Source organism: Eutrema salsugineum, unplaced genomic scaffold, assembly GCF_000478725.1.
Source record: "Eutrema salsugineum unplaced genomic scaffold, Eutsalg1_0 scaffold_19, whole genome shotgun sequence".
Taxonomy (NCBI): Eukaryota; Viridiplantae; Streptophyta; class Magnoliopsida; order Brassicales; family Brassicaceae; genus Eutrema; species Eutrema salsugineum.
Window position 1 is genome coordinate 676,357 of NW_006256838.1, and position 25,245 is coordinate 701,601.

General features: G+C 36.9%; 6 protein-coding genes across 7 annotated transcripts; 1 reads left to right on the forward strand and 5 right to left on the reverse strand.

The window, feature by feature from the left end:
• Positions 1 to 42: 42 nt before the first annotated feature.
• LOC18019815 (putative glucose-6-phosphate 1-epimerase) lies at positions 43 to 2,236 on the reverse strand. The gene is made up of 8 exons (XM_024157128.1): positions 1,801 to 2,236; positions 1,624 to 1,698; positions 1,464 to 1,520; positions 1,203 to 1,366; positions 987 to 1,121; positions 787 to 889; positions 580 to 679; positions 43 to 507 (listed from the first exon to the last, which is right to left on the reverse strand). The coding sequence occupies exons 1-8, from the start codon at positions 1,909 to 1,911 to the stop codon at positions 299 to 301; spliced, it is 954 nt and encodes a 317-aa protein (XP_024012896.1). The 5' UTR covers positions 1,912 to 2,236; the 3' UTR covers positions 43 to 298.
• A 1,473-nt stretch (positions 2,237 to 3,709) lies between these two features.
• On the reverse strand, positions 3,710 to 6,375 carry LOC18019816 (BTB/POZ domain-containing protein POB1). 2 transcript variants are annotated; one of them, XM_006402402.2, is made up of 6 exons: positions 5,938 to 6,375; positions 5,645 to 5,746; positions 5,417 to 5,538; positions 5,277 to 5,340; positions 4,796 to 5,075; positions 3,710 to 4,674 (listed from the first exon to the last, which is right to left on the reverse strand). In XM_006402402.2, the coding sequence occupies exons 1-6, from the start codon at positions 6,350 to 6,352 to the stop codon at positions 3,846 to 3,848; spliced, it is 1,812 nt and encodes a 603-aa protein (XP_006402465.1). In that variant the 5' UTR covers positions 6,353 to 6,375; the 3' UTR covers positions 3,710 to 3,845. The 2 variants fall into 2 exon arrangements, with proteins under 2 accessions (XP_006402465.1, XP_006402466.1); XM_006402403.2 differs by having other exon boundaries at positions 5,615 to 5,746.
• A 1,407-nt stretch (positions 6,376 to 7,782) lies between these two features.
• Positions 7,783 to 10,478, reverse strand: LOC18019817 (F-box/kelch-repeat protein At3g61590). Its single transcript, XM_024157247.1, has 2 exons — positions 10,047 to 10,478; positions 7,783 to 9,400 (listed from the first exon to the last, which is right to left on the reverse strand). Exon 2 carries the CDS (start codon positions 9,387 to 9,389, stop codon positions 8,157 to 8,159), a length of 1,233 nt encoding a protein of 410 aa, XP_024013015.1. The 5' UTR covers positions 9,390 to 9,400; positions 10,047 to 10,478; the 3' UTR covers positions 7,783 to 8,156.
• A 4,168-nt stretch (positions 10,479 to 14,646) lies between these two features.
• On the reverse strand, positions 14,647 to 16,365 carry LOC18019818 (delta(8)-fatty-acid desaturase 1). Its single transcript, XM_006402405.2, has one exon. It carries the CDS (start codon positions 16,144 to 16,146, stop codon positions 14,797 to 14,799), a length of 1,350 nt encoding a protein of 449 aa, XP_006402468.1. The 5' UTR covers positions 16,147 to 16,365; the 3' UTR covers positions 14,647 to 14,796.
• A 1,985-nt stretch (positions 16,366 to 18,350) lies between these two features.
• On the forward strand, positions 18,351 to 22,597 carry LOC18019819 (golgin candidate 3). The gene is made up of 15 exons (XM_006402406.2): positions 18,351 to 18,752; positions 18,918 to 19,016; positions 19,104 to 19,226; positions 19,609 to 19,722; positions 19,854 to 19,962; positions 20,040 to 20,104; positions 20,208 to 20,375; positions 20,480 to 20,593; positions 20,702 to 20,842; positions 21,019 to 21,315; positions 21,394 to 21,459; positions 21,542 to 21,744; positions 21,839 to 21,893; positions 21,974 to 22,159; positions 22,311 to 22,597. The coding sequence occupies exons 1-15, from the start codon at positions 18,531 to 18,533 to the stop codon at positions 22,512 to 22,514; spliced, it is 2,166 nt and encodes a 721-aa protein (XP_006402469.1). The 5' UTR covers positions 18,351 to 18,530; the 3' UTR covers positions 22,515 to 22,597.
• Positions 22,598 to 22,846: 249 nt separating this feature from the next.
• LOC18019820 (reticulon-like protein B6) lies at positions 22,847 to 24,679 on the reverse strand. Its single transcript, XM_006402407.2, has 5 exons — positions 24,364 to 24,679; positions 23,750 to 23,930; positions 23,514 to 23,655; positions 23,269 to 23,338; positions 22,847 to 23,169 (listed from the first exon to the last, which is right to left on the reverse strand). The coding sequence occupies exons 1-5, from the start codon at positions 24,563 to 24,565 to the stop codon at positions 23,003 to 23,005; spliced, it is 762 nt and encodes a 253-aa protein (XP_006402470.1). The 5' UTR covers positions 24,566 to 24,679; the 3' UTR covers positions 22,847 to 23,002.
• Positions 24,680 to 25,245: the final 566 nt, after the last annotated feature.

Genomic DNA, 25,245 nt, shown 5'->3' on the forward strand with positions numbered 1-25,245 from the left:
AAACCGAATTCTAAATTAAACCGATAAAATTCGAACCGCAAATATTCATACATTAGCCGTTGCCGAGAAAAAAAAATAACAAGAGGCTCTTTTTCGTCACTACATCACCAAGACCGGTCTGAAGAAATCACCGGCCTATAAGCTTCTCTACTGAGAAAATGAGAACAAACAGCTTAACATGCAATAAAAAAAAAAAGAAGAAAAAAACGATGATTCTGCTCTTCCATTGTTGCAGTAGAAAAAAACTGCCAATGGAATAAAGCATAATATTCTTTAGGATGATGTGATTCTAAAAGATTCAGAATCCTTTGCTCTGTAGTTCAAGTTGATCGATGCAGAAACTGGACTTGACCGCGGTTAACATAAGCCGGCCGGTCCATTCTTCTCCTGGCTTCAATGTGATGGGTCTCTCAACTGCTGCACCATCCACACAAAGCATGCTTTTGTACTCATCATCCCCAAAATCAACCATTGTTTTCGATTTCTTCTCCCATGGATTCCATACCACTGCAGCATCACCATCATAGTTAAATATACCAAACATTCTAATTGCAAAACCAAGTGTTGTCAGATTGTTACCTGTGTCTGGAAGTCCTTCTTTTCCGATAACATAGGTTCTTTTCCTTTCATGGTCAAGAACTGCTACCACTTTGGGCGATCTAAGGTAAGTCCGGTCCATCTGAATATCAAAAGAAACATCTCATGTGAGATACTTGTTCGCTCTCGATGATTGCAGAATCTTTAACGAAGATAATTGTTCGTAATCAATGATTGGAGAATCTTTACCTCAGATTCAAAGGTTATTGCGTCGCCTTGTTCTGTCAAAAGCTCTCTTTTGCTAAGGTTATCCAAGTAGTCTAATGTCTCTAACCCTTCAATTCTGACTTCACTGTAGAATAACAAGAGATGAACATTTGTTTGGTTAATGAATGAGAGAGCTCAACAAAACACAGAATCAATTGCTGATTTCTTGAAACAGTAAATACCTTATATCTGAGACAGAGAGATAAGTGTGATATGCGAATGAGAAGCTAAAGGGCTTGCCATTGATGTTTCTGACCCGAGAAACCAAAGTTAAGTCGCCATCTATGGCAAGTGAAACCCGAAGACGGAACTCGAAACTGCAAGGGAAACGAAACACAGATAATTTAGAGTCTGTAAAAGAGAGAAACAAAGCAAGTGATGGGGTCTGTAACATTTACCTGTGAGGCCATTGCTTTAAGTCCTCTTCCGATGGTTTCAAAAGAAGATCAACAAATGATTTTCCAGTGGATTCGTTTGAGTAAAGAGGAGGTGGATTCTCATCGATTACCCAGATTTTGTTCCTAGCAAACCCATGTTGATCCAGTAATCCACAATCCCCAAACTTCAAACACACGCACACACAAACAACTCAATTACAATGTCCAGTAAAAGATCCCAGTGAGAATATTGGGAGCATTTAATAAAAATACTTAAATTACCTGTGGATAACAAATCTGAATCCCTCCACGCATTGATTTTGGGGGTTTGAATATAGCCTGGCAACAATTTACAACAAATTGTAAAAAAAAATCCGGATTTTTAAGTTTCTTCTTTTTCATCTTCTTCGCTATGTTTCAGGGTTTTTTGGTTTCTGCATACCTTGTTGCTAGTGAAAAGAAGCTCTTCGCCGAGCTCATTCCTCCACGAAATCACTTGTCCTCCATGTAAACTAATCTGGAAAACGAAAACCAAACCCAGAACACGGAATCGATTAAAAAAACTCGAATTTGAGAGACTCTTAGAGAAATTGGAAAAAGAAAAAAAAAAAGTAGATACCTTAGCAGAAGCTCCATGTGGGTTTCTGAGTAGGACTTGGTCAATGCCGTTCCAATCTTTGATTATCTCAGTCGCTGCTTTATGATCCCAAACTGCTGCGTAATGACCCATTTTTGGTTTCTTCACTCTTCTCTCTCTCACACCAAATTTTCACTCTTCTTCTTCTTCTTCTTCTAATTTTTGAAAATCTCAAGAACTTCCCGACAAGTTGTCTGATTTCTCACAAAAGAGGAAAACGACAAAAGAGCTTTTCTTTCTCACAGAAATCTCATGACCACGACGTTATTAGATCTGGAAAATCCACTCTTTGCTCACTTAAGTACACTCCCCTCCGCAATAAAAAACGAGAAACGAACAACACTTAGGCGATATAAAGAGCAAAACACCTATCTTGATCTTCTCAAGTAATTTTTTTTTTTTTAAAACACCCACCGATAATTTGTTTGGAAGATAAATATATTCAATTCATCATATATGGGATATACAAAAATCTCAGGTTAGTTTTAATTGGTAATAAAAAGATGAAGCAACAACTAAAGAGAAAAACTAGTTTGGGATCTGATAAAATCCAAGAAAAGCCAAGAGCAGATTATGGAAACAGTTTTATCAACCTGACAGTTTATAATTTATAAACCTTTTATGGAAAAAAAAGATAAGGAAGAGAGGAGGGATCTGTGATGGTTTTATTGGGATTCTAGGAGGAGGCTACGTGCATTGGTTCAGATAGACATGGCGGAAACAGAACTGAACTTTCTTCTGTGTATAGATGAAAGTATTTATTGAAATTTATAATGACTAATTATTATATTTTAAATACTATTTATTTGTTTGTTAATCTCCAACCTGTCACTAATTAAATAAGATACAGACATAATTTGAGGTTAGAGGAGAAGAATGATACCATAATTAGTGGACTAGATTCTTGGTGCACGAGGATAGTATACTGAGACTGAGAGTAAAGAAAAAGATAGAAAAAACTATTGGCCTTTCTCTAATCTATACTATAATTGATTTATTTCTATATTATTATTTTTTGTTTGTCACACATTACATGTTAAGAATTTCGTACCTTAAAAAATCATGATTATGAATTCCGTACCTTAAAATCTTGAAACACAGTCATTAAAATAATTTCTCTCTTTTCTAATTTTTGGGAAAATGGTAACAAAACGTAACATCACAATTCATGTATCAGTTGGTATACATTTATACTCTTGTCTCATGATTTGTCTAATAAAAAAAAGGGAGAATGATTGTGATCAGTAGATGACACCGTACCACGTGTACGGTATCTAACCAACGGTCAATTTTATTTTTTCAAATAAAATTGGAATTTAATCCGGGGAATCTAAATAGTCCAACACTCCAACTCGATCAAATAAACGCACGGCTTAATTCAAAAGTCAACTCTGTTTCAATTTATCCAAGTAAATAGTTAAATCCTCTCCCCGGAATGCTACGACGTAGTTTGGTAAACGAGTAATGTAGATAAAATAGTAAGTTATATTGCAATTTCCATCATAAAAATAAATCATCAATCTATTTCCTTGGAAAGCTAACTAGTTTTTATTTTGTTTAAGACATGTGTGGAACTTGGATAAACAGACTTTTTTTGTTCGAAAGCGAAGGAAATTGTTACCACTGTTATCGGCGTTAAACCATAGCCCATATAGATACCACGAATGGGCTTGATCTCCTATAATGTTATAAAGTCCAATATTATAATTGTATCCAAAGTCCAAAAGATGTGAAACTTCAACCCACGAGTGACGAGTACTACTTCCACAGATTTTACATTCGGATTTTAACGTATAGGACGAGAATACTATATACAAATACCCAATTAAAAGCATATATACGTCTTTTATGTGTCTCTAACATAGAAGTAGCATAGAGGATTATTCCCCGGTTTACCACTAGACCGAAAGAAATTCAACGTAGAATAATGCATTCATTCATATCAGGTAATAAGCACTACAAGATAAAATAGGGTTTGATTTATTACGTTAAACAAAGCAAAAAAAAGACGAGTTTTACTGGAACGGTCACTGAGGATCTGTAGACCTTTTGATGGTAAGCTCAGCTCTAAGATGGAGGATGCCATTGATGAAGTAAAGACTATCCTCTGCAATAAAAGACGTCCATGGAATCCCAAACAGGTTTCTGTAACCAACTGCTTTACCTCCTGTGAATGTGTAGTTCCCTTTGTATTTGCTTATGAACTCTTCCGAGGGCTTCGACCTCGCCGAGAATTCATAGTCCACTCCAAAACTCACCGACCCTTTCTCCTGCATCCCTAGGAACAGCCCGAAACAGTGGAACGAACTCTGCTGATCCATGTTGCAGTGAGCTGAGAGGAAAAACCCTTGACCGCCTAAGTGAAAGGCCTGCGAATAGACTCTTCCTGATGGGAATAGTCCTGCGCATTCTTCTCTTTTCAGGTCTAGGTAGACCACGCACTGCGGTCGAGGAAGCTCAAACTCCACAACTTTTACGGGTCGGTATTTGTAAGCCCTCTCTATGAGGCGGCGGTTCACGGAGGCTGATTCTTCCGCGGCTAGGCTACGCTGCCTGTGTGGGGCTTCTGCCTTGAAGAAAAGAGCTTCAAGAACAAGCTTTGATGCTATTTCATGGTCAAAGTCAGTGCATGTCAGGACCTTCTTCAGCTTCCGGCATGTCATGAATGGGAAGCGGATAGAGAGTGCAAGGCGTGAGCCAAGAATCTCTCTTCGCTCCTCCAACGAAGGGTATTGCGCCCTTGCCCATTTCAAGATAAAATCATAAACTGCATCCTCTGATGCGATTTGGAGATCGTCGCTTGATAAAATTGCCTCAATTCCTGCCAAGGGTAGGGACATAACCTCCTCTTGAAACCTGAAAAAAAAAAAAGTAACCATGGCTTCTAAGAATCAACCCACAATCTCGTGCTTCATAGTTCTTATATACAATGAAAATGCATACAAAACTATTACAGTACGTTGTTATGGGGTCTTACTTGGTGATATCTTTGTAGCGGACAGCAAGGAACTGTTTTGCAGCATCGGTTAAAGGCTGAACAGCTTTAGCCATTAGAACACTAGAGGGAAGCTCGAGATAGAGAAGGGCAGACTCAGGAGTCATAGGCATGTTGCGGAGAAGTCTACTGCAGTACCTCATGCAAGAGGCAACCTCAAATTTATCAGCAGCCATCAGCACATCTAACAAAGCAGGTGCTGTGGCAACAGAAACCGCATTGCTATACATAAAGTTTAAAAGCTCCATCAAAGCAGCTTCCTCTGTCATGCACACAAAGTAGGGTATATATGTAAATCAACGCCATCTACCATGTGGAACTAACACACAAGGGAACAAAATAATGTAAAAGTATTGGTGTCTAGTCATGTTAAATATATAAAGCCAAGGATAAACTAACTTAAATTACATTCAGATATATTCACATTAACAACAAGTCAATAGCATCTGTTGCAATGGCGTACCTGATGCGTTAATTCGAAGAGTGACATGCCTTTGCTCAGATTCCCTCATTCCATTGGAGAACAACTATAACATTTTCGAGAAAAAAAATTTTAAGAGCAAAAGTAACAACATCATCATCGAAAGAGCGATAGATTGATACCTTATAAAAGAAAGGGCTTTTGGCAGCTAAGATAGGAGAACTAATATGAAGTTCTTTAACCCTAACAACTGTAGAACAGTCCATTCCCCAGTTCGGCTCACTAGTTGTATCTTCTTCATCACCTAAAAAATCAAAGCAAACAAAGTTAAGCTCTTCTCCTGAAGGTAACAACACTCTCAAAGGATGTTGCTTTAGTACCTGATAAAGCCTCTTCAACCATTGCCTCACCTTCATCATCTAGATTGTCACCACCAGGACATCCCTCCATATCAGGCTGCTCATCAGTCAAAATCTGCTCCTCCGCACATGCCACAATGTCTGAAACCGTGACTGAAAATGAATGAAAACACATAAGCAGCAAACCCAAAAAGACTTGGAATTTAAAAAAACAGAAAACCCGAAAGAGAAAGCCTTTAACCCTAAACAACTTATAACCCAACAAGAGAAATCACGGCTCCTAATTCCATATAAGAAGACAGTTTTCGCAAAAATGAAAAAACGAGAAGAGAAAAGGAGGTCACCAAATTCTTTCTTATTATTATCCTCTCTTCTCCTCTTCCGATGGCGAGCCCAATCGGCGATACTCGTACACCCTTCACCATCGGACCTAGAATCCGAGGGGCCACCCATGATTTCGATCCGAAGCAAGCGATCGGAGAAGTTGCTGTCATTGAAAGCGAATCCAAAATCTCCGTCGGAGGAGGAACCATGGCGAGTGAAATCAGAATCCATCTGGGTTTTGGGGTCGAACAGATCCGTATTTTCAGTACCTCTCATATTCGTTTTCAACACACACTTCCTTCGTCTGTCTTTCCCCCACGTCGCGAACAGAATAAAAACTGAATAGAGGAGAGGAATCAGGGAAATAGTGAAATCAGAAGAGAGCTTTTGGTGGTCGTGGCCCAACTTGGAAAGAGAAACCTGAACGGCTTTCATGTGAGAGAGAGAGAGATATAGATAGAGACGAAAGGCTACGAGACTAATCTCTGTCTTCTTATCCATCTCATACTCGGCTCGGTTCGGTTTGGTTTGGTACGCTTTGTGCGCCAATCTCCGGTTCTAATTGATTGGTGCTACAGAATTTTGAATTTTACGTAGGCATCAGAGATACTACAAGAAAAATATATAATCTAATGGCTTGGTTACTACCCCGTTACATATAAACCTGCCGAGTTTTGGAGTTTGAAAGTGTTGTTTGTGAAATAATGGACACTATCAAATCGTTAGTGGTTTAGTGATCTTTTTGATTCCTCGACGAAAACTTCTAATTCGATTTAATTGAGAAGGACTGGTTTTCGTTTCAATTTATCAAAAGTTGAGATTATAGTCAAACAAAAAATAATTTATTTTTGGATGTTTGCAAAACTTATCTGATTTGAAACCGTTGCTAAAAAAAAGGACACCATCGGTGATCAATTAGTTTAGGTCCTCCAACCAAACACAATTGTAAACTCGTTAATCACGGTAACTACCAAGAAATGGAGGGATTTAACATTTTAAGTAGAATGGGATATAGTTTAACTTGTTAATCCCTGGAACTACATTAGAAGCCAAAGCTGGTTTTTAAAGTGTCATATTTCTCTTAGGGTCGTTGAAATACTTAAATCTAAAGGTATAGCAGCTAGGCCGCTAGTGTTCGAATTTTGTTATTACAATTTTAAATACTGTTTGTTGCCGACGTAGATGCTTTAAATAGTAGAATTATATGGTCCTTTCATATATATTCAGATAATTAGTCTATACTTCGATCCAAAATCTTATCAGGTTATAAGAAAATGGTTAGCTTCCATAAAAAAAATATTCATTAATGTGTTTTGTCTCCCATTCAATGCCAACTTGATATTTCTTTTTGATTAATGGGTATATTTAGGCCCGAACTGATTTGATCGGTCAGAGTAATTGTCTAAGTTTCTTTACTTTTGACATATAGCACTATGACACAGACATATTAATAAGTCAATAAGAATTTTTTGTTTTTTTGTTAGAAGGAAAAAAAACTTAAATTTAGAAGAAAAAAAAAAATTGTAGAAATGTAGAATCCATACATCGTTTCGTCAATTTTACCCGAGTTATTAATGAGAGACAGTAAATCATATCCCACTCAAAATTTTAAGGAAAGTGTAAAAGGCTATGAAAATTGAAATAAGTGACCCGAGAGATTTATAAAATGCAACAAAATAGCTGTTGTCCATTTACCTGTAAACCTAACACTGCCAAACCTGACAAATCCCATCATGAAAATAGGTCCAATTTCATTGAAGTACAGAAAACATAAATCTATATTTTAAAGAATATACAGCTATCTATAATAGATGCACATTTAAAAATCATTATTAATAATTGTTAAAAAACAAAACAAAATCATTATTTTATCGTCCAGGAACAGCAACGAGACAACCTCCAGTTTCAGAAGTATGAGATATTGTGGGCCACATGTTAAGAAAGGTTTCTTGTATTTCACAGCGCCAGAGACAGATAGGTGGGGAGGGGATTCGATTGATAGCGTAAAAAGTATACGGGGCTCTTCGATAAATCTATAATTTATAAAGTACCACATTGGAAATTACAATAATCCTGGAAACATTTCCAATAATTAAAAAACATTACCCGTATCATCTTCTTCTTCTCTTCATCATCAGACCCGGCGATTTCTCTGTGCAAAAACAATCATGTTGAGAAACAAATAACAAAAAGGCCAAGACTTTCACACACCCGTTATTTCTTCATTTCAGATTTTCAACTATGGAGCGATCTCGAGTCTTGGTTCGAAGCAAAACCCAGTAAAGAGCTGAAGAGGGAACTTCTTCGTAACAGGACATTTCTGAGACCATCTCCAATACTTAAGATTCATGTCAAAAGTCAAAAGCGCGGGAGATCCATAGCTTTGGATGTAAACCAAATCATCAGTGCCACTACTTGCGAAAACATCGTCGAATTCACCGAAACCTTGGAAGAATCTCTGAGGCATTCTCGCCATTTCTTGCCATTCTTTGCCTTTCAAAACCCAGATCCCAATTCCTTTGATTATATCAGGTCGATCATGTTTCCCGATTCCACCAACAACCACAAGCCTCTCCTTCAGATTCATCAATCTTCCGCAGGTCAAAGAGCACGGCATTGGGATAAAACTCCTCATCAAGATTCCACTAGACGATGATGATCCCATTGACGAAGATAGCTTGGAAGCAATCAAGCCGTGACGATGATCAGAGCCACCCGTGGAGTAAATCAAGAAGTATAAGACACCGTCACAGATCACACTCTCGTCTCCTCCCCTCCATCCGGTTAAGACATCGGTCACAGATGTTGTCCAAGTCATTGTCTCAGAGCTGTAGAGATGAATAGAGAGATCCCATTGGAAGAAATTCCCTGGAACTTGCTTAGATTTCACTATCGACACTGAGTAGCTCCGGTTTGCTTGGTTAACCACTCGGTTCACGGAGGTAGACATTGCAGTGTAGTCTGTTGATCTGTGGCCCGGAGGTTCGATAAGCCTCCTCCATTGTCTGGTGATTGGATTTGAGACATAGATCTTGTTTCTGCAGTCATTATCCATGAAACAAACCAACCCACAGGAGGAAGCAACAAACCAATTAGAAGTTTCGATGCAAGGCAGGTCAAAGCTGTACCATTTCCGGATAATCGGGTCATAAGCATAACCCGATGGATCATCAGTGCTCGTGAACATGAAGTACCAAGGCCTCTGAGAAACTGAGTTGTTGGAGAAATTCCATAAGAATCTTCGAGAAGATACAATATCGTTCCATCTTTTGCAGACCGAACCAGCTCTGAAGATGCTTGCAATGGGGAGAAACGAGAGGATTCTTTCTAACAAATCGTCGGGAAGAAGAGAATCCATCGAAAATGTTTCGACTTTGGTCTCATCATCGCTCTGCTCAGAGTATGATTCAGCTTCAGGGGCATATGTAATGTAGCTGTACGGATAATTGGTCCAAGACGTTTCTGCTTCCATCCTCAAAGCCACTGAAAACCAACACAAATAATCAGAAACATTCAAAGCTTACGAATCAGTTCTGACCAACAACAACAAAAAGCTTACGAAACTTCTGAATCCACTAATCTAGATTGCAGACCTGATTTGGACATCAACAAAAGCAAGAACACAGAACCTCTTCAAGCCAGAATTTGTAAGGGTAAATAACAATAAATCAAGACAACGTTTTTCGAACCAGATTTTGATTTAGGAGGCATGCATAGTCAAATCGAAAATGCAGAAGATGAAGAAGAGAAATAATATTTAGACTTAGTCCACTACTGCAATACATTTTTTCAGACAGAAACCAAAAGAAGGAAAGAGAAAAACAAAAATGAAGAAAGCTTGTGTCATCCTTTCAACGTCAATATTTCCACTGATGACAATCAATACAAAGATTGAATATTAGGTTTATTAAAAAAATACGTTTTGTTGTTGGTTCTTGTATATGAAATTAGGCTAAACGCTTACATCAATCGAGCATCTGGGAACAGCATACATCACTAATACCAAAACCCATCATCAATCAAAGGTTACGAACACGGAACAGATCAATGAAGCATCCAAAAAATTAAAAATAAAAAGCAGAAAGTGACGGTGAAATCAAACAGAAACCCATATCGATTTACTACACACCTTCGATTCTGGAAACTCGTGGGTCTCTGAATCTTCAGAATTCTCGAGATTTACAACGAGAAAAATATCGGATTTTTATTTTTAGATTTGCGAGATGAAATGCCGGTTTTGTGGATACTGGTTATAGAAGAGACCCGAAAGATGAGATTTTTCCTAAAAATAGAAGATGGAAATGAAATGGGTCTCTCGGGATTTTGGATTTGTTAAGAGTGAAAATGAGGTAAAGGGTTCAACAAGAAGACGAGAGGGAGAGTTAGAGGAAAATCTGGTGTGCTAGAGAGAGAGAGAGAGAGGAAGAGACGTTTCGGGTTCGATTTGAAATATGATGATTACAGCAGTGACGAAGAAGGACATAAGAAAAACGAAAGGGAAAGACAAATGAGAGAGGTGCAAGCGCGAGGTAAGAGAGAAGAAGAAGACGTTTGCTGTTTTCTTCTCTCTTTTTTTCTTTTGCCATTTTTATTTTGATGGGAATGGGTTTAAATAAATAAAATGGAATACATTGAAGGCGCGTGTCCGCGCGTGGTGTTTACCATAGTTTTATGTGAAAAGAATAATATAATATGAACTGTAAGAAAAAACATTATTTCATGGGAACTATAACAAACACAAAACAATGAAAAATATCATAACACTAAATCACTAATAATAATGCTGTCTTATTCATCAACCTGTATATTTCTTTATAAATAATATTTATAAATAATACTCCCTCTGTTCAAAATTAGTTGATGTTTAAGGTTTTTACACACAGATTAAGGATGCATTTAATTTTTATTTTTTCTATACTAAAAATATTATTTATAATTTATTTAAATATCATTCAGCCAATAAAAAGATAATCTACAGAATATAAAAAGTCAAAAACAATAAAAATTCATTAAATTTTACATTGAAAAATGAAAACATCAAATAATTCTGAACAAAAAAAACCTCCTAAAACATCAAATAATTCTGAACAGAGGGGGAGTAGTAGACATAACACAGTTTGATAAAACAAAAAATACGATAATAATTTAGTTCTGGTGAAAATCACCATAAATATATTTTCCTTGTATTAATCTGCCTCGGTGAAACGTTACCCTTGATTCTAAAACCGAAAACGTACATTCGCTAGAATTTTAGTTTAATTACGTCGTATAGATACTGTGCATGGATTGCTATATGGGATTTGGATCATGTGTTTAATTTATGATTGCTTACAAAAAAAAAATCTATTGAAAAATCTATTAATTCCTTTTCCAGATTAGTAGATCATTATAGCAAAACTATGATATGTAATGTTAAATAAATATTTTTACAATGTATCATACACTGATACACCCCTTTAATTTATTCATTCTTATTACCCATTACAATTCGTTCTTTTACTAAAAACAGTAAAACAAGGTTGAAGAAACTTGTGTAGTCAAAAAAAATATATATTGTGTTTTTATTTTGGTATTTCACTCTGCAACCAGAAGGGTTAGCCGAAAATGACACACCACATGAGGTAGCCTTTTTGTCTTTTTATTTGATTCATATATTGTCTTTTGATTATTTTATAAAAAAGAACAATAAACCAAATGTTTTTTTTATTTGTTATTTCCGTTAGTAATTATACTTTGCTTTTCAAACACTGAAAGGTCTGTCTCTCTACTTTCCTTAGCCTAGACTTCTCGCAGTTTCTTAGTGGTTAGTGGCCTGTCCTTTACCTAATACACTCACAAGATTATACAAAAACAAACTTAAAATCAAACACAAATATATAACTAATTCGTATGTACATACTATATTGTTAATTAAATTTAAAATATATAAGTGCAGCTTTAAAATGTTGATGGCTTCATATGCAGTTGCACTAACTACATTTAACGTGTAAAGCTATATACTGATATCAGCTTCATACGATTTACTTTATTTCTTCTTTTGATCAAATGCCATTACCCTTTATGGTTATCACTTATCAGGTTATGTAACTACGCCAATATTTATATTACATACAGTATATGCGATTAGTGGCTCGTGTACTACATATAATCACATTTCTGGTTATATGCCTATCCAAAAAACGTTAATCTTTCTGTCTCTGTCTTCTTAGATCTTAATCTATCTGTCAATTGTTTACGTGGTAGTTTCTGTAAAATATAAATAACTTTTCGATCCTTAGCATCATAGTTTAGCATACTAAAAATCATTCTTCTAGCCAGTTGAGCTAATTGTGCTTGCATATCGCTTATACATATCACGAATTCAAGGGGAAATGCAACTGAAATTGTTTTTAAAATGTTTTATCGTAAAATTGTGAATCATGTATCTAAAAATGAGAATCTAATAAAGCGAATGGAAATATCCAATGTAATATTCCATTTATACTTTCAATATTTGTAAATCCAAAAATTAAAGCATATACCTTATACTAAATACTAGTGATGCACTGTCTTAATTATTGCTTTAGTTTCCTAGTGAAGGTTTTAAAGATTCAAAATACTTTATGCACATGGACACTTGATTTTTCCAAGAATCGAACTCAAACAAATTCCAAATTGTTATCTTGCAATAGAGATCATGACTCGATACAAGTTTTCAAGATATGTGTCCCTATGTTAGATTCATAATGGCAAAAGAAAAAGTGTGCATAGTGAAAATATATATATACAAATGTTTTCAGTGATATATAAGCATATTTATTAGTAATACAAGCTTGATGTCTGATTGGTTGGAAGTATAACTGTAGATATTCTTTTTCTAGATATAAAGGTCGTAATTTTTGTTTGTAAAAACATTAAAAACGTTAAACCTCTATTGCTGTGGTTTATGAAAAATAATTACATTACATAGCGTCCGCAGCTTTATTTGTTACACTAAAAATTTAGAAACTACAATGTGCGACTTAGATTATGCATTTGAATCCCGGCCGTCACTGAAAACTGTAAAAGGAACTCATTTATCCGTTTTAGTCCCAGACTCGAAGAGATGTAAGTCTAAGGCCATAACCTCGTGAATACACCTCTAACATCAAGGTTTTGAAGACTTTGTGTTTTGGTTCCACCTTCAACTTTGAAAAAATGCTTTAACAATAAAAAAAACATTGAAAATATGACTGATTTAAGATTGTGGTAGAAAGTTTTTACAAGTACATCTTATTGGTGGTCACATTTGTTTTTGTGCTGTATAACTAACTTATTTGTAGGTAAACCCGAAACTAATTATGAAGACAGTAGTCAAATCGCGTTTAACATCTACTAAACACAAAACGCCAATATTATTTTTTTGGGTAAAAAGAACAGGACTGTGATGTGAAGATTGTGAGAAGATCTAGCAAGATCAATATGCACTAATCAATTTGGCCTATTTGGCGGTTTCATATAAAAGATTTCTAAAGAAAACTGAAAAATAAAAGGGTAAAATTAAAGATATAAGGACATAGTGGCAAATACTAAAATTGTCACTTATGGTTATGGCCTTGGTATGTACCTTTATGCACATTAATATCACTTCTCAGTTCTCACATCACCTTTTTTTTTTTTTACATTACCAAACATATTCGAGCCATGCCTGATTTAAACATGGTGGTACAGATATGGGAGCGAACACGGGTGGAAGAATTTTCCGAAAGCTGATGCTGCTGTTCTAAATGTTACTAAGCAGTTTATATATAATAGGTAAAACTGTTGGAGATGCATAACTGTGGAAAGTATAAAACTAAAAATAAAAAAGAGAAATCAGAAATGATTGTGGAAGTGGACTAATTTTGGTTGATTATGTTTTTGTTGGCAGCAAACGAAAGTGGACTAAAAACTTAGAAGTCACACTTATCATGATGATGTTCTCTTCTGTTCCACATTTTGTTCTTCTCTTTTTTACTGTTTCTCTACCACGTTTCCAATTGTTGTAACTATTCTTTCTCTCTCTTTAAACACAACTATTTTTAGATAGCAACAACGACGAGTAGAGATAGCTCCTTCCTCGCTTGTTCGGTGAAAAGCTCCCGAGGATCCTGCAAATTTAAGATTTGACCAAAGCATCAGTGGAGTTTCATTCAAACCACCGATCAAATTACACTAGACAACATTAAACAATGCGCAGTCTCATAACCATTATTCTTTGAAAACATAAGCTCATTCAGGAAACTAAAGCTTTCCTTCTTCTCACTTTCTCCGCCGAAACCTTTCAAATGCATTCCATTCAGTATTTTTTGGTTTTGAATCATATGATTCGAATGAAAATATGTGTTAAATACTTTCTTACGGTCCATTATTCTGAAATTTTTACGGGCTTGGGCCTTTACAGAGAGGTTGCATTGCTAAGCCCATTATTTGAATAAACAATGTCTGCAATACCTGAAAGGCATGAGTTAAAAAGAAAAGGCCACATCTTTTTGTCGACGTTTCTTGGTTTCGATCACACAAATAATCACAAGACCTTCAATCTGATAATACACAGATATGAAATAACATCCATACATAGTGATGTAACACGACAAAGCATTGAAAAAAGGATAACACAATGTCACAGGTATCAAAAAGAGCCATGTGAAAGAAATTTACCAAAAAAAAGCGACATAAAATACATTAAAATTTTCAAATAATAATAATATAATCTCATACGAAGAGTCATCTAAATCAATTAAATCTCAATTCAATTCAATCTAACAGCTCTTCCATAGTAACAAAACGAAATTAAAAGATTCAAAAGCATATGATAATTAATAAAACACAATGATGATCAAACAAAACAAAAGCTCTTGTTTGATTTTAAAAAAGTCAATTTAGCCATGGGTATTCAAAGCTTCCCAAACCAAGTTCTTAACCACTGGGTTAGCGGCGTCTCTAGCTTGAAAAGCCGCTTTCTTCAAAGTCCTAATGGTCCACACATTTGCCTCCCACCACGAGAGACTCCTATACGGAAGGTTATGCTTCTTGCAAAGTTCTTGAACCACCGGCGCAACTTTCCGGAGATGGCAACGTGGCAACCTCGGGAACAAATGGTGCTCTAGCTGAAACTGTAGCCCACCAAAGAACCAATCCATGTAGGATCTGCAGGAGATGTCCAGTGTTCCTGCTGCTTGCTTCTCGAACCAGTCGTTACCTGTGGGTGGACCCACGTAGACATCGGCGGCGAAATGGTTTAGCGTGAATTGGATGTGCTGAAGCGCCGTGACGGTGAAGCTTGTAAAGACGAAGAAGAATCTCTCCGGCCAGCTTGGTAGACAAGAGACTAAGAGTGGGAACCATGTCCAGAAGACTAAGATTCCGGCGAAATTGAGAGCACGATCTGGGACATGGCGTTTGGAGAAGAGCAAGAGGAATGTTTGGACGAAGAGATTGATTCTTCCGAAGCACATGACTGGGTAGTAAGTAAAGTGTTGGTAGCTGACTAGGAATCTCGCGAGTGGATCGAATGTGAGTTTCCGATCGTAGAAGCGTGAGGTGATTGAGTTGAAGAATTTGGTGGAGACGGCGAAAACTGGGATGTGTTGTAGATCTGGATCGTAATCGAGGCTGTTACAAGCGAGATGATGAGCATTGTGAGTCCATTTCCACCACGCGATCGAGATTCCGGTGAGACAGTTACCGGAGAGAAGCTGAGCGAATCTGTTGTACGATTTGTTCGACATGATGACGTAATGGCCCGAGTCGTGACCTATGTAAGCGCTCTGGATCCAGAGGAGACCGAGGAGCGCGGCGGCGATTTGGTGAGCGAAGACGGAGGTACAGGCCAAAACGCCGTAGAGAACGCCGGCGAACATGGCGGCGACGAAGGCTAAGGTGTAGAGAGTGACGTGGCCTTTGTTTTCGAAGAGGCCTAGTTTGCGAAACTCGGCGGCCATGCGGCGGTAATCGCGTGAGACCTCGGAGACTTCGAAATCTCTGATGTGGTAACCGGTGAAGAGATTTCCCAGGTGGTTCCAGGCGGTTCCGGGATGGAATGCGATGAAGGCATCGGTGACATCTTGACCAACGAGATTCAGAATCACCGTATCGCCGCCGGGATGAGATTTAATCCAATCGGAGACGTCGTAGACCTTGCCTTGAATCGCGATCCATAGATCTCCAGATTTATTGTGTTTTCTTAGATCCTCGTTCGTAATGTACTTTTTCTCCGTTTCGTCCGCCATTGATGACGAACCAGAAGCTCGGAGATACGAACACAGAGAGATAGAGATCGAGAGAGAAGCCGAGTCTTTCTTCGATTCACGATAACAACAGAAAACCTGGAATAGAGAAACACCAACCTCTTCTCTGCAGATTCTCTCTCAGGATCGGATTCACTTCCTCGAATCCTCTTCTCTCCCTCTCTAAATGTCTATCTCTTCGACTCCTTTATCCTCCTTATATTTGGGTTTGTTTTTTACTTACTGTTTTTCAAATTAATATATTAAAAACCAATTTCTCGGGACCGAAATTACGTGGCCAAGCGTGCCGACGTCAGTCGTTCCCACGTGCGAATCATTTTGAATCGGTTAATGGTAATTTTGGTGCCATTAAAATTGGTAAGAGGGACCATTATTGGAAAATTAAATAAATGGATTGGTTGTTATTATGGTGACTTATATACTAGTATAACTTAGTGGTGTCCCTCGTAGAGTCATGAAATGTAAGACAGACCACGTGTTAACTTAGATATTTTTTCGAAAATGTCTGTCATTGGTTGGTGCACGTCAATTCTTTTTCTCCTAATTCTCGTTTTATTTTGTCCGTTCCGGTAATATAGGTAATGTCAACATAATAAAAGTCTCACAAAAAAACCCAAAACGGAAAGGAGATAAATCTTTGTGATATTAAAAGAGTATCGTGCAATTGTGAATGTAGTCAATAAAGATTTATTGACAGCATAGTTTTTACCATTATTAATAAAAACAGTTTAGTTTTTAGTTGTAGTCAATTGTGAATAAATCTTTATTAATACAAAAAGTTTAGTTTACTATAAAATCACTGAAATATATTATTTATTACTTACTTTTTCAGTATATGTCAAGATATTCATGATTTTGGTATATTCCTTTTATGCTTTTTTAAAAAAAGGTTTTCTTATTGCACTTGCACCGATCCTGTTGTCTAACTACTCCAAGACTTGGTCTCAAAGACACACAGCTGTTCTCTTCGAGATCTTTTTCTGTTTTATCATTAACTCGTCAAGATATTTTTCCTCATTGAGATCTAAAATATATTGTATTTTAGCTCAACTAACACAATTATTATTTTGTTTCCAATTGTGCCATCTTTTATTCAATGAAGGACAAAAAAAGTCAGATATATAGAATTATACATATCAAATAGCAAATGGGAGGGAAATTCCTCAACTAGGAAATTAAATAGAGACTTTATTTTTGTTAAGGAATATAAAGAAGACTGAAAACTGTGGGAAGATGGATGATTATTCACTTTAATATACAGAGTATTCTTATGTCACTTTTGGTTTTACTAAAACCAATATAAATATATATTATTCGACGCTATCAAGTTTGAAATTGGTTACACCCTTTAAATTAGGTCGTTTAAATATATATCGAAAAGATATTTTGAATACCAATTTTTTGGATAAGTATTTTAATTTTATTTGTGTTAAATAAAGGGAAATTAGACTCATGGACCCTACATAAAGGACCGAAAATGATCTTGATCTAAGCTTCTCTTTGATTCGCTTATACAATTAACACAAGAACTAACAGGGCTCCAATAAGATTTAGGCAACGTAGCTATAATTATACCAATGCGGCGCATTCACGTACGGTTCACTACAAAAAAAATTTTAAAAGCAAGAAGATAGGTTGTTGTCGAATATTACGGCAATGTTAATGTACCTCACCGTTGATACATATTAGATTTTGATTACTTAATTTCTAATTACTTAATTACTTAATTTCTGAATACATACCACCCCACATAGGATTTAATTTAAAAGAAAAATTCGTTTCAAAAACAATTTTACTACCATAGTTATATACATGTGGCTCTCGAATGTTATGGGACGTTAAGTCGTTATCCCTCCAAACCGAAAGGCCATAAAACTGTAGCTTTTCATGTTATGCGAAGACCCATTATATTGACGGAGAAATTGGAAATTTGAAAGGTCCAAAATTTGGAACGGTTCCGTTCTCAATGATTTTATATTTGTTTTGTAACGACGGTTTCTCGATCGTTGGATTTGGACGACTCATATTTATCCATTGGGCTTTTGTTATTGAAGCCCAATACTTCTAACTTGCTACGAGTGATTTGTTACGTAACGACGAGTTAATTAATGCGCCAATATAATAAATTAATAATGGGAAAATTATTTATTTTAATTCCATCTCTTCTACGTTTTTATCTGACCGGGAAAAGAAAAATTTATCGATTTTGTTTTCTGATCTATCTGCGCCAGAAGACACCTTCAAATTCGATCTTTCACTCTTTCAAACGAAGATCCATGTCTCTTTGACAAAGGAGAAATCTCTGTCTCTGTAGGATTTGAGGCTTTAGTAGGTGTGGAGATAGAGAGACAGAGAGAGAAAGAGCTATGTGGAGTTCGATTGAGAATTTAAAGGAGAACTTGAACAAGATCGCGCTTGATGTGCATGAAGACGACGAAGAAGAAGACGATCTCCACAGATACGGTTCCTCTAATGGCATCGGTGATGTATCGGACTCTGATCGGAGAAATTCCAGTGGTTTTAGGTCTTCCAGGTCCGTTTCGAGGTATCCAATCTCCAATGGAATCGAATCACCTGTTAATCATGAGGTATTAGTCATAATTAGATACATTTCCTGCTCGATTTATCGATTAAGCATCCCAATTTTACTGGAATGTTACTCGAAATCGGATTCCGTTTTCTGTGAGTACATGCGAAATGTAGTTTATGTAAGGACAGGTTCCCTCTTTTATGATTCAATTTTTGTATTTCAGATTGAACGGTATAAGGTAGAGATTAAAAAGCTTCAGGATTCTGAAGCAGATATCAAAGCTTTATCAGTGAATTACGCGGCTCTATTAAGAGAAAAAGAGGTTAGATTGTCGTAGAATCGTACTACTCCCTGAGTTCTTCATCTCTCTCTCTCTCTCTCCTTACACCAAAAATCCAATGGATTTCAGGATCAGATTTCTAGATTGAACCAGGAGAATGGCTCACTGAAACAAACGCTGACCTCAACTAGTGCCGCTCTGAAAGAAGCTAGAACCGACATTTCCAGGGAATCAAACAATAATGCTATCAAGGTAGACACAGTATATGTTTGTTTGTTTCATCTCTTTGTGATGCATGCAGTTAAGCTGCAATACATATTATGTATAGAGAATTCGTCTACTTAAGAGCTCTACTGTGTAAAATGGAATGCCTTATTGATATGAGTGGTTATGTGCTCACTGCTCAGCATGTTACTGGGATTTAGTTGGAAACTAAGCTATCTTTAGGTCAAATATTAATCAAGTTTTCAGGAAGCTGGACATTGGTCTTTTATTTAGAATTTTTACCAACATCATTATCTTGATAAGCATGTAGAATCTTTATTTTGCTGATTTTGTTGAAGTATGCGATCATGCTTGAAGGTCTTAACTCTTAAACTATTAGATTGATTTGTAATCTACTAATATTCTACAGGGAAAAAACGATCAGTCACCCAACCGGCTTCAAAAATCTATATCAAATTTAAAAAGTCGAAGCCATTTGTCCAATGGAAAAGGGAAGGATGCCGATTTACAGATAACGGAAACGGTAACCGCAACTTTAATTTACCATTAGTTAAAGATAAATGCTGTGGTTTTGAATTAACGTTCCAGATTTTTTTGTGCATTGTTGTCTCTTGTTATATCAAATTCTAAGCGGTAATCTGGATGCTATTTTAGGAGCTTGCAGATATGCTAGAAAGTAGAACCAAGTCACTGGCAGCTGTTCAAGCGAAAGAGCTTGCCAAAGAGCGTGAAAAAATAAGAGATCTGCAGCTTTCTCTACAGGGTATATAATGTCACTAGTATCTTGGTGCTTCTTTTGTATCTCCACTAGAGTATTCTCACTTACCTTAATCACATCAGAGGAGCGGAAACGGAGTGAATCTTTCAAGGAGGAAATCGAGTCTCTGAGGTTAGATAAGAAAAAAGTAAGTCTTTGCGTTTGAAAATACTTACATTTTATGGACTCAGATAGCAATCATCATCTTTAAGTTGTAAAGTTGTTATTTTCTATATTCCATCTGTCTGCAGACCTCCTTGGAGATTAGCAAAGTTCGTAGTGAAATGGATGCAAAATTACAAGAAATAAAACATTTACAGATAAAGTTGAATGGCCAGGAGAGCCACGCTTTTGGAACTGCCATGGAACATCTAAAAGAAGTTAACAAAGCTTTGGAGAAGGAAAACAGCGAGCTTAAGGTGTGTGTCATTCTGCCTCACTGTCATTCTCTAGATGTGTGTATGTCTATTTTGCCTTTTGGACACTGAAACCGAATCTGATCTGCTGTTCTCTCGTTACGTAGTTGAAACGAAGTGCGCTAGCAGCTGATATGGAAGAAAGCAAGATGCCAACCAGTAGCAAAGTCTTCCCAGACGCCACAGGGGCTCTGACTAGACATCTTAGTAGTTTGGACAAGGTTCTTAAACCAGAAAAGACTTATTTTAATACAAATTTTTTCCTTTCTATCATGATATTTGTAGTTGTATTTATAATTTCTTCTTATGCTTTTTCCATATTTAACTAGGAGAAACATGAAAGCTTTCCTCATAAAGAAGAAATGGAGCAATCTTTGCAGAGGTTGGAAACAGATTTAAAGGAAACACGACGGGATAGGGATAAGGCACGGCAAGAACTAAAACGGCTTAAACAACACTTGTTAGAAAAGGTTAGCTAAATTTGCTACTAAACTCCATCTGTCAATACATATTATTAGCTTGTGGATCAAAATTTTACAAATTATCTCCGTTTTCTAGCAATCCTCTTAAGATTTATTACAAATTCCTTCTAAACAATATTTTTCTGAGAGGATAATGGATTTATGCTATCTTTACCATAATTCAGGAAACCGAGGAGTCTGAGAAAATGGATGAAGATAGCCGGTTGATTGAAGAACTCCGCCAAACTAATGAATATCAAAGGTCTCAGATATCACAGTTGGAGAAAACACTTAAGCAGGCAATGGCTAATCAGGAGGATAACAGGCTGAGCAATGATAATCAAATCCGGAAGTTAAAGGAAACAGTCGATGACTTAAATCAAAAGCTTACAAATTGTTTGAGAACGATTGAGTCCAAGAATGTGGAACTTTTAAATCTTCAAACTGCTCTTGGCCAGTACTATGCGGAAATCGAAGCTAAGGTTTGTATTAAAAAAATTGAAATTTTATGGACTTTTTCTCTTACATACTTTATTGACGTGGTCTTGTTCATTTTGCAGGAGCATTTTGCACAAGAACTTGCGGTGGCTAAAGACGAGTTGATGAAGCTTTATGGTCGTTTGAAAGTAGGAATAACTGTCATTTTCCTTTGTCAGCTATGACCTAGCATATTGATTTAGGTCTGATGGTATTCTGCTGTTGCTTAAGGATGCTGATGAGCGGTTAGAGTCATCGAAGAAAGAAAAGGAAGACGTCACATCCAAGCTGTTGCACGTCGAAAAGGTTGCAGCTGAATGGAAAAACAGAGTGAGCAAGGTTGAAGAAGATAATTCAAAAGTACGCCGCGTTCTTGAACAGAGCATGACGAGGCTAAATAGAATGTCAATGGAGTCGGATTACCTAGTTGATAGGTACAGCAATGATCACATCATATATAGATCTTTCGATTCTGCTGTCAGAAATAGATGTTCAGATGCAGTGATGAAACTCAAATTCTTTTTGCAGGCGTATCGTTATCAAATTGCTGATAACGTACTTCCAGAAGAATCATAGCAAAGAGGTAAACATTGGATTTAAAATTCCAAATTCCGGTTTTTCAGACATTCATATTTGCTCAGTTGTTTCGTTGATTTTGCCTAGGTGTTGGACCTCATGGTTCGGATGCTGGGATTCTCAGAGGAAGATAAAGAGCGGATTGGAGTGGCACAACAAGGAGGAGGTAAAGGTGTTGTAAGAGGCGTATTGGGCTTTCCCGGTCGCTTTGTTGGGGGAATCTTGGGTGGGAAATCTGCAGATTCACATGCTAATGCAGCTTCTGATAACCAGGTAAAAAAAACCTTCGTTACACAATGAAGCACTTATCCAACGGCTAAGAAACGCCGTCACAGAATCATTACACAGAGCCAAGTTTCACTGAGAGATCTTGTTGTGTTCCTCTTTTTATTTTATTTTTGGGATTTTTTTTTTTTTGTTACAGTCTTTTGCGGATCTGTGGGTTGATTTCTTACTGAAAGACGCGGAAGAGCGAGAAAGAAGAGAAGCAGAAGAGGCAGCAGCAACCAAAGCTAGGCAAGAATCGGAGAAGACAAGACAAGACGCGGCTTTGTCTGATTCGGAATTCTCGACGGTGCCTCTCAGATCATCGGAGAGTAATCAACGGCTTTCGAGATTGCTTCCTTAAGAAGGTAACTAGAGATACATACATACATTATAATAGACATTTGTAAACTTTGTAATTATGATGATCTCATACGTGTTCCTTTTTTCTTTTATTGCAATTGTTCTTTTAGAAAGGAAAAGTTATTAGAGCTGTTTTCTCTTTTGCTGATGTACGGTACTTTAAAAAAAAATTTGGGTTGGAAATTGAGTGGAAACTAAAGAAAAATTATTTATTTGTATTTTTTGTGTTCGATGATTAATTAAGCTCTACTTTGAGGGGTTTCCCAAAGATTAAAGATTAAATGCTTTTCTCTTTCTGAATTTGATCAACTAGCCCAAAAAAAGAGAGAATCATTTCCCAAGGATAAAAGAAATGAAGATAAGTAATAGCAGTGTGTAACAATTTCTTTACGGGTCTCGAATACAAAATAGAATTCCCCCAAGACAAAGCAAAAAACGTCAAGGGGAGGGAAAGAATAAAGAGGGAGAGGTTACTTGACTGTAAAGTCTCTAACCCAACTTTGCCTTGAGGGAAGCAACTGGAATCTTAGAAAGAACCTTCTCATCAAACACCATGTAATGCTTCTTCAGCTCCTTCAACGTCTTCTCTGCCACCGGATCTACCTTGTCCTCATGTTTCTCATACAGCATTGGTACTGTATGCAACACCACAAAACCTGTTTTTTTTTTCAAGACACAAAACATTCAGATTCAAAAACCCAAAAGGCGTAAACTTTATGCAACTTCAAAGTTTTTTTATGGGTACAAATACTTACAGATGTATACAAGAGTCAAGAAGTTGAACCAGTTTCCCACAACCGAGATTATCCACAGTCCAAAAACCACCTGAGATTAACACACAATGCAAAACAACCAGATGAAAACGACTTCTTCACAATACAACTGATGGAAAACGAGGACATGTCTATGTAGATTGCACACGTTCTAAAACTTAGGCACACATACTTAAACAATGTCTTAACTGCAGATATCTACATCAACAAACCGAACGTAAACTTACCATCAGAAATTTCTTCAAGTCCCTTCCTAACGCAATGCTCCTTAGAATAACAAAGGCCTGGTTCAGCTCGTTTCTCAGTGCAGAAGCAATCAAAAGGAAATGTTCCTCCTTAATATGGATTTCAGGAATTTTAGGTGGACTCCTGAAAATAGAGAGTTTTGGAACCCTTTAAGCAAAGAAAGAAATGAAACATATAGGCTGTTTCTTGTAACATGATTAAGGCAACAAAAGCTTACTTCTTCATAAAGGCATGAGCATTGGATAGTAAAAACAGGACTGCGAGAGCGAATATCAAAATGTGACACACAAGGCTCAAAAAATGATATTCAACCAGTTCAAACAGAACCCATATGGCAGTCGCTACGCCAAGAACAGCGGCTGAGAGTTTTTTGTCCCTCCACAAGAACACATCAGCAGCTGCGCAGAGAAATAAAAGTGAAAACTTGTGAAAATGAAAACTTGCAAATTTGGAAGATGATTTCACTGCATTACAGCACATTTGAGCCAATTCCAAATGGATAAAAACCTAAGCAAAAGGATTACATTGTTAAGATGCAAAGTCCAAACTCTCTCAATTCCAACACCTTCCCTATCTATCATTCACACGATAAAAACTTCGGACCCCAAATTACTTTGTGCTTCTTTTTCTACCAAGATCGAATCGTGAAGAGGAAAATCACATAAACAGGTTACATCCCACATTCACAAAATAGCTTATTTTCAAGAAAATTGAGGGTGAATAAATCGCAGTTTGCGTCGACAGATACGAGATCCTTCTATTGCAGATCAAGCATTAAAACAGAGGAGAGAAAATACGAAACAGAAAGACGGATATTAAAAGAAAACGTACGCAATCCACCACCGAGAACCTTGTGAACAGGTTTTTCTCTCCCGAACAAACGATAAATCTTCGCCTTCAAAGCCGAGGGAGAGTCCGGTTTCTCGTGCTCGGACTCAGACGACGACGAAGAATCGTGATCGTGGATCTTCTCGGCAATCTTCTCAATCAGAGATTCTTCCGTCGGCACAGATTTCTCCAACACATCCGCCATTTTCGTTGGTTTACTTTCTCCGATTTCGATCCAACGTCAAGAGAAAGGTAAAGAAAATGGAGCGAGAGAACGAGCGGTGAAATAGGAGGACTTCTGAGGCCTACAACATATGTATGTACGAGCCCAAGGATACGTTAACGGCGTTAATCTTTGAAGAATTAAGAAAGAAAAGGGAAAAAAAAAGAAGGAAAAGACGGACGTTACCGTTTAGTGCCTCGAACGTGGAGGCAACCAATGCTAGTGGCTTTGTGCGGTGTGTAAGTCGTCTTTTAACCTTTCAATTTCCATAAAGTAAACCGACAAGCCTACACGTGTCGATAATCGGATCATTGATGCAGAATATCAACGGCTCACTCGTTTTCAAAAATGCGATCGCAAAACGTCGTCGTGCTAACTATTCGGGAGCGAGAGGTAAAGTCTCTGAATGAGGTGGAGACTTTCATTTTTCGATGACGCAATTTTAAGCCGACTAGTATAGTTGGACCCCATTTGAGTGTTCTTTTTTACATTCTTTGACTGCTTTCGCACTACTACATGAACTATATAAAACTATAAATCCCAAAAAAAAGGGGATCAAATTGCTTATAAAACATTTAAGTCAACGCCGTAAATATTTAGGGACACTTTTGTTCAAATCTCAAGTTCCAACTATTTTGTTCCCATCTTTAGAGACACTCATC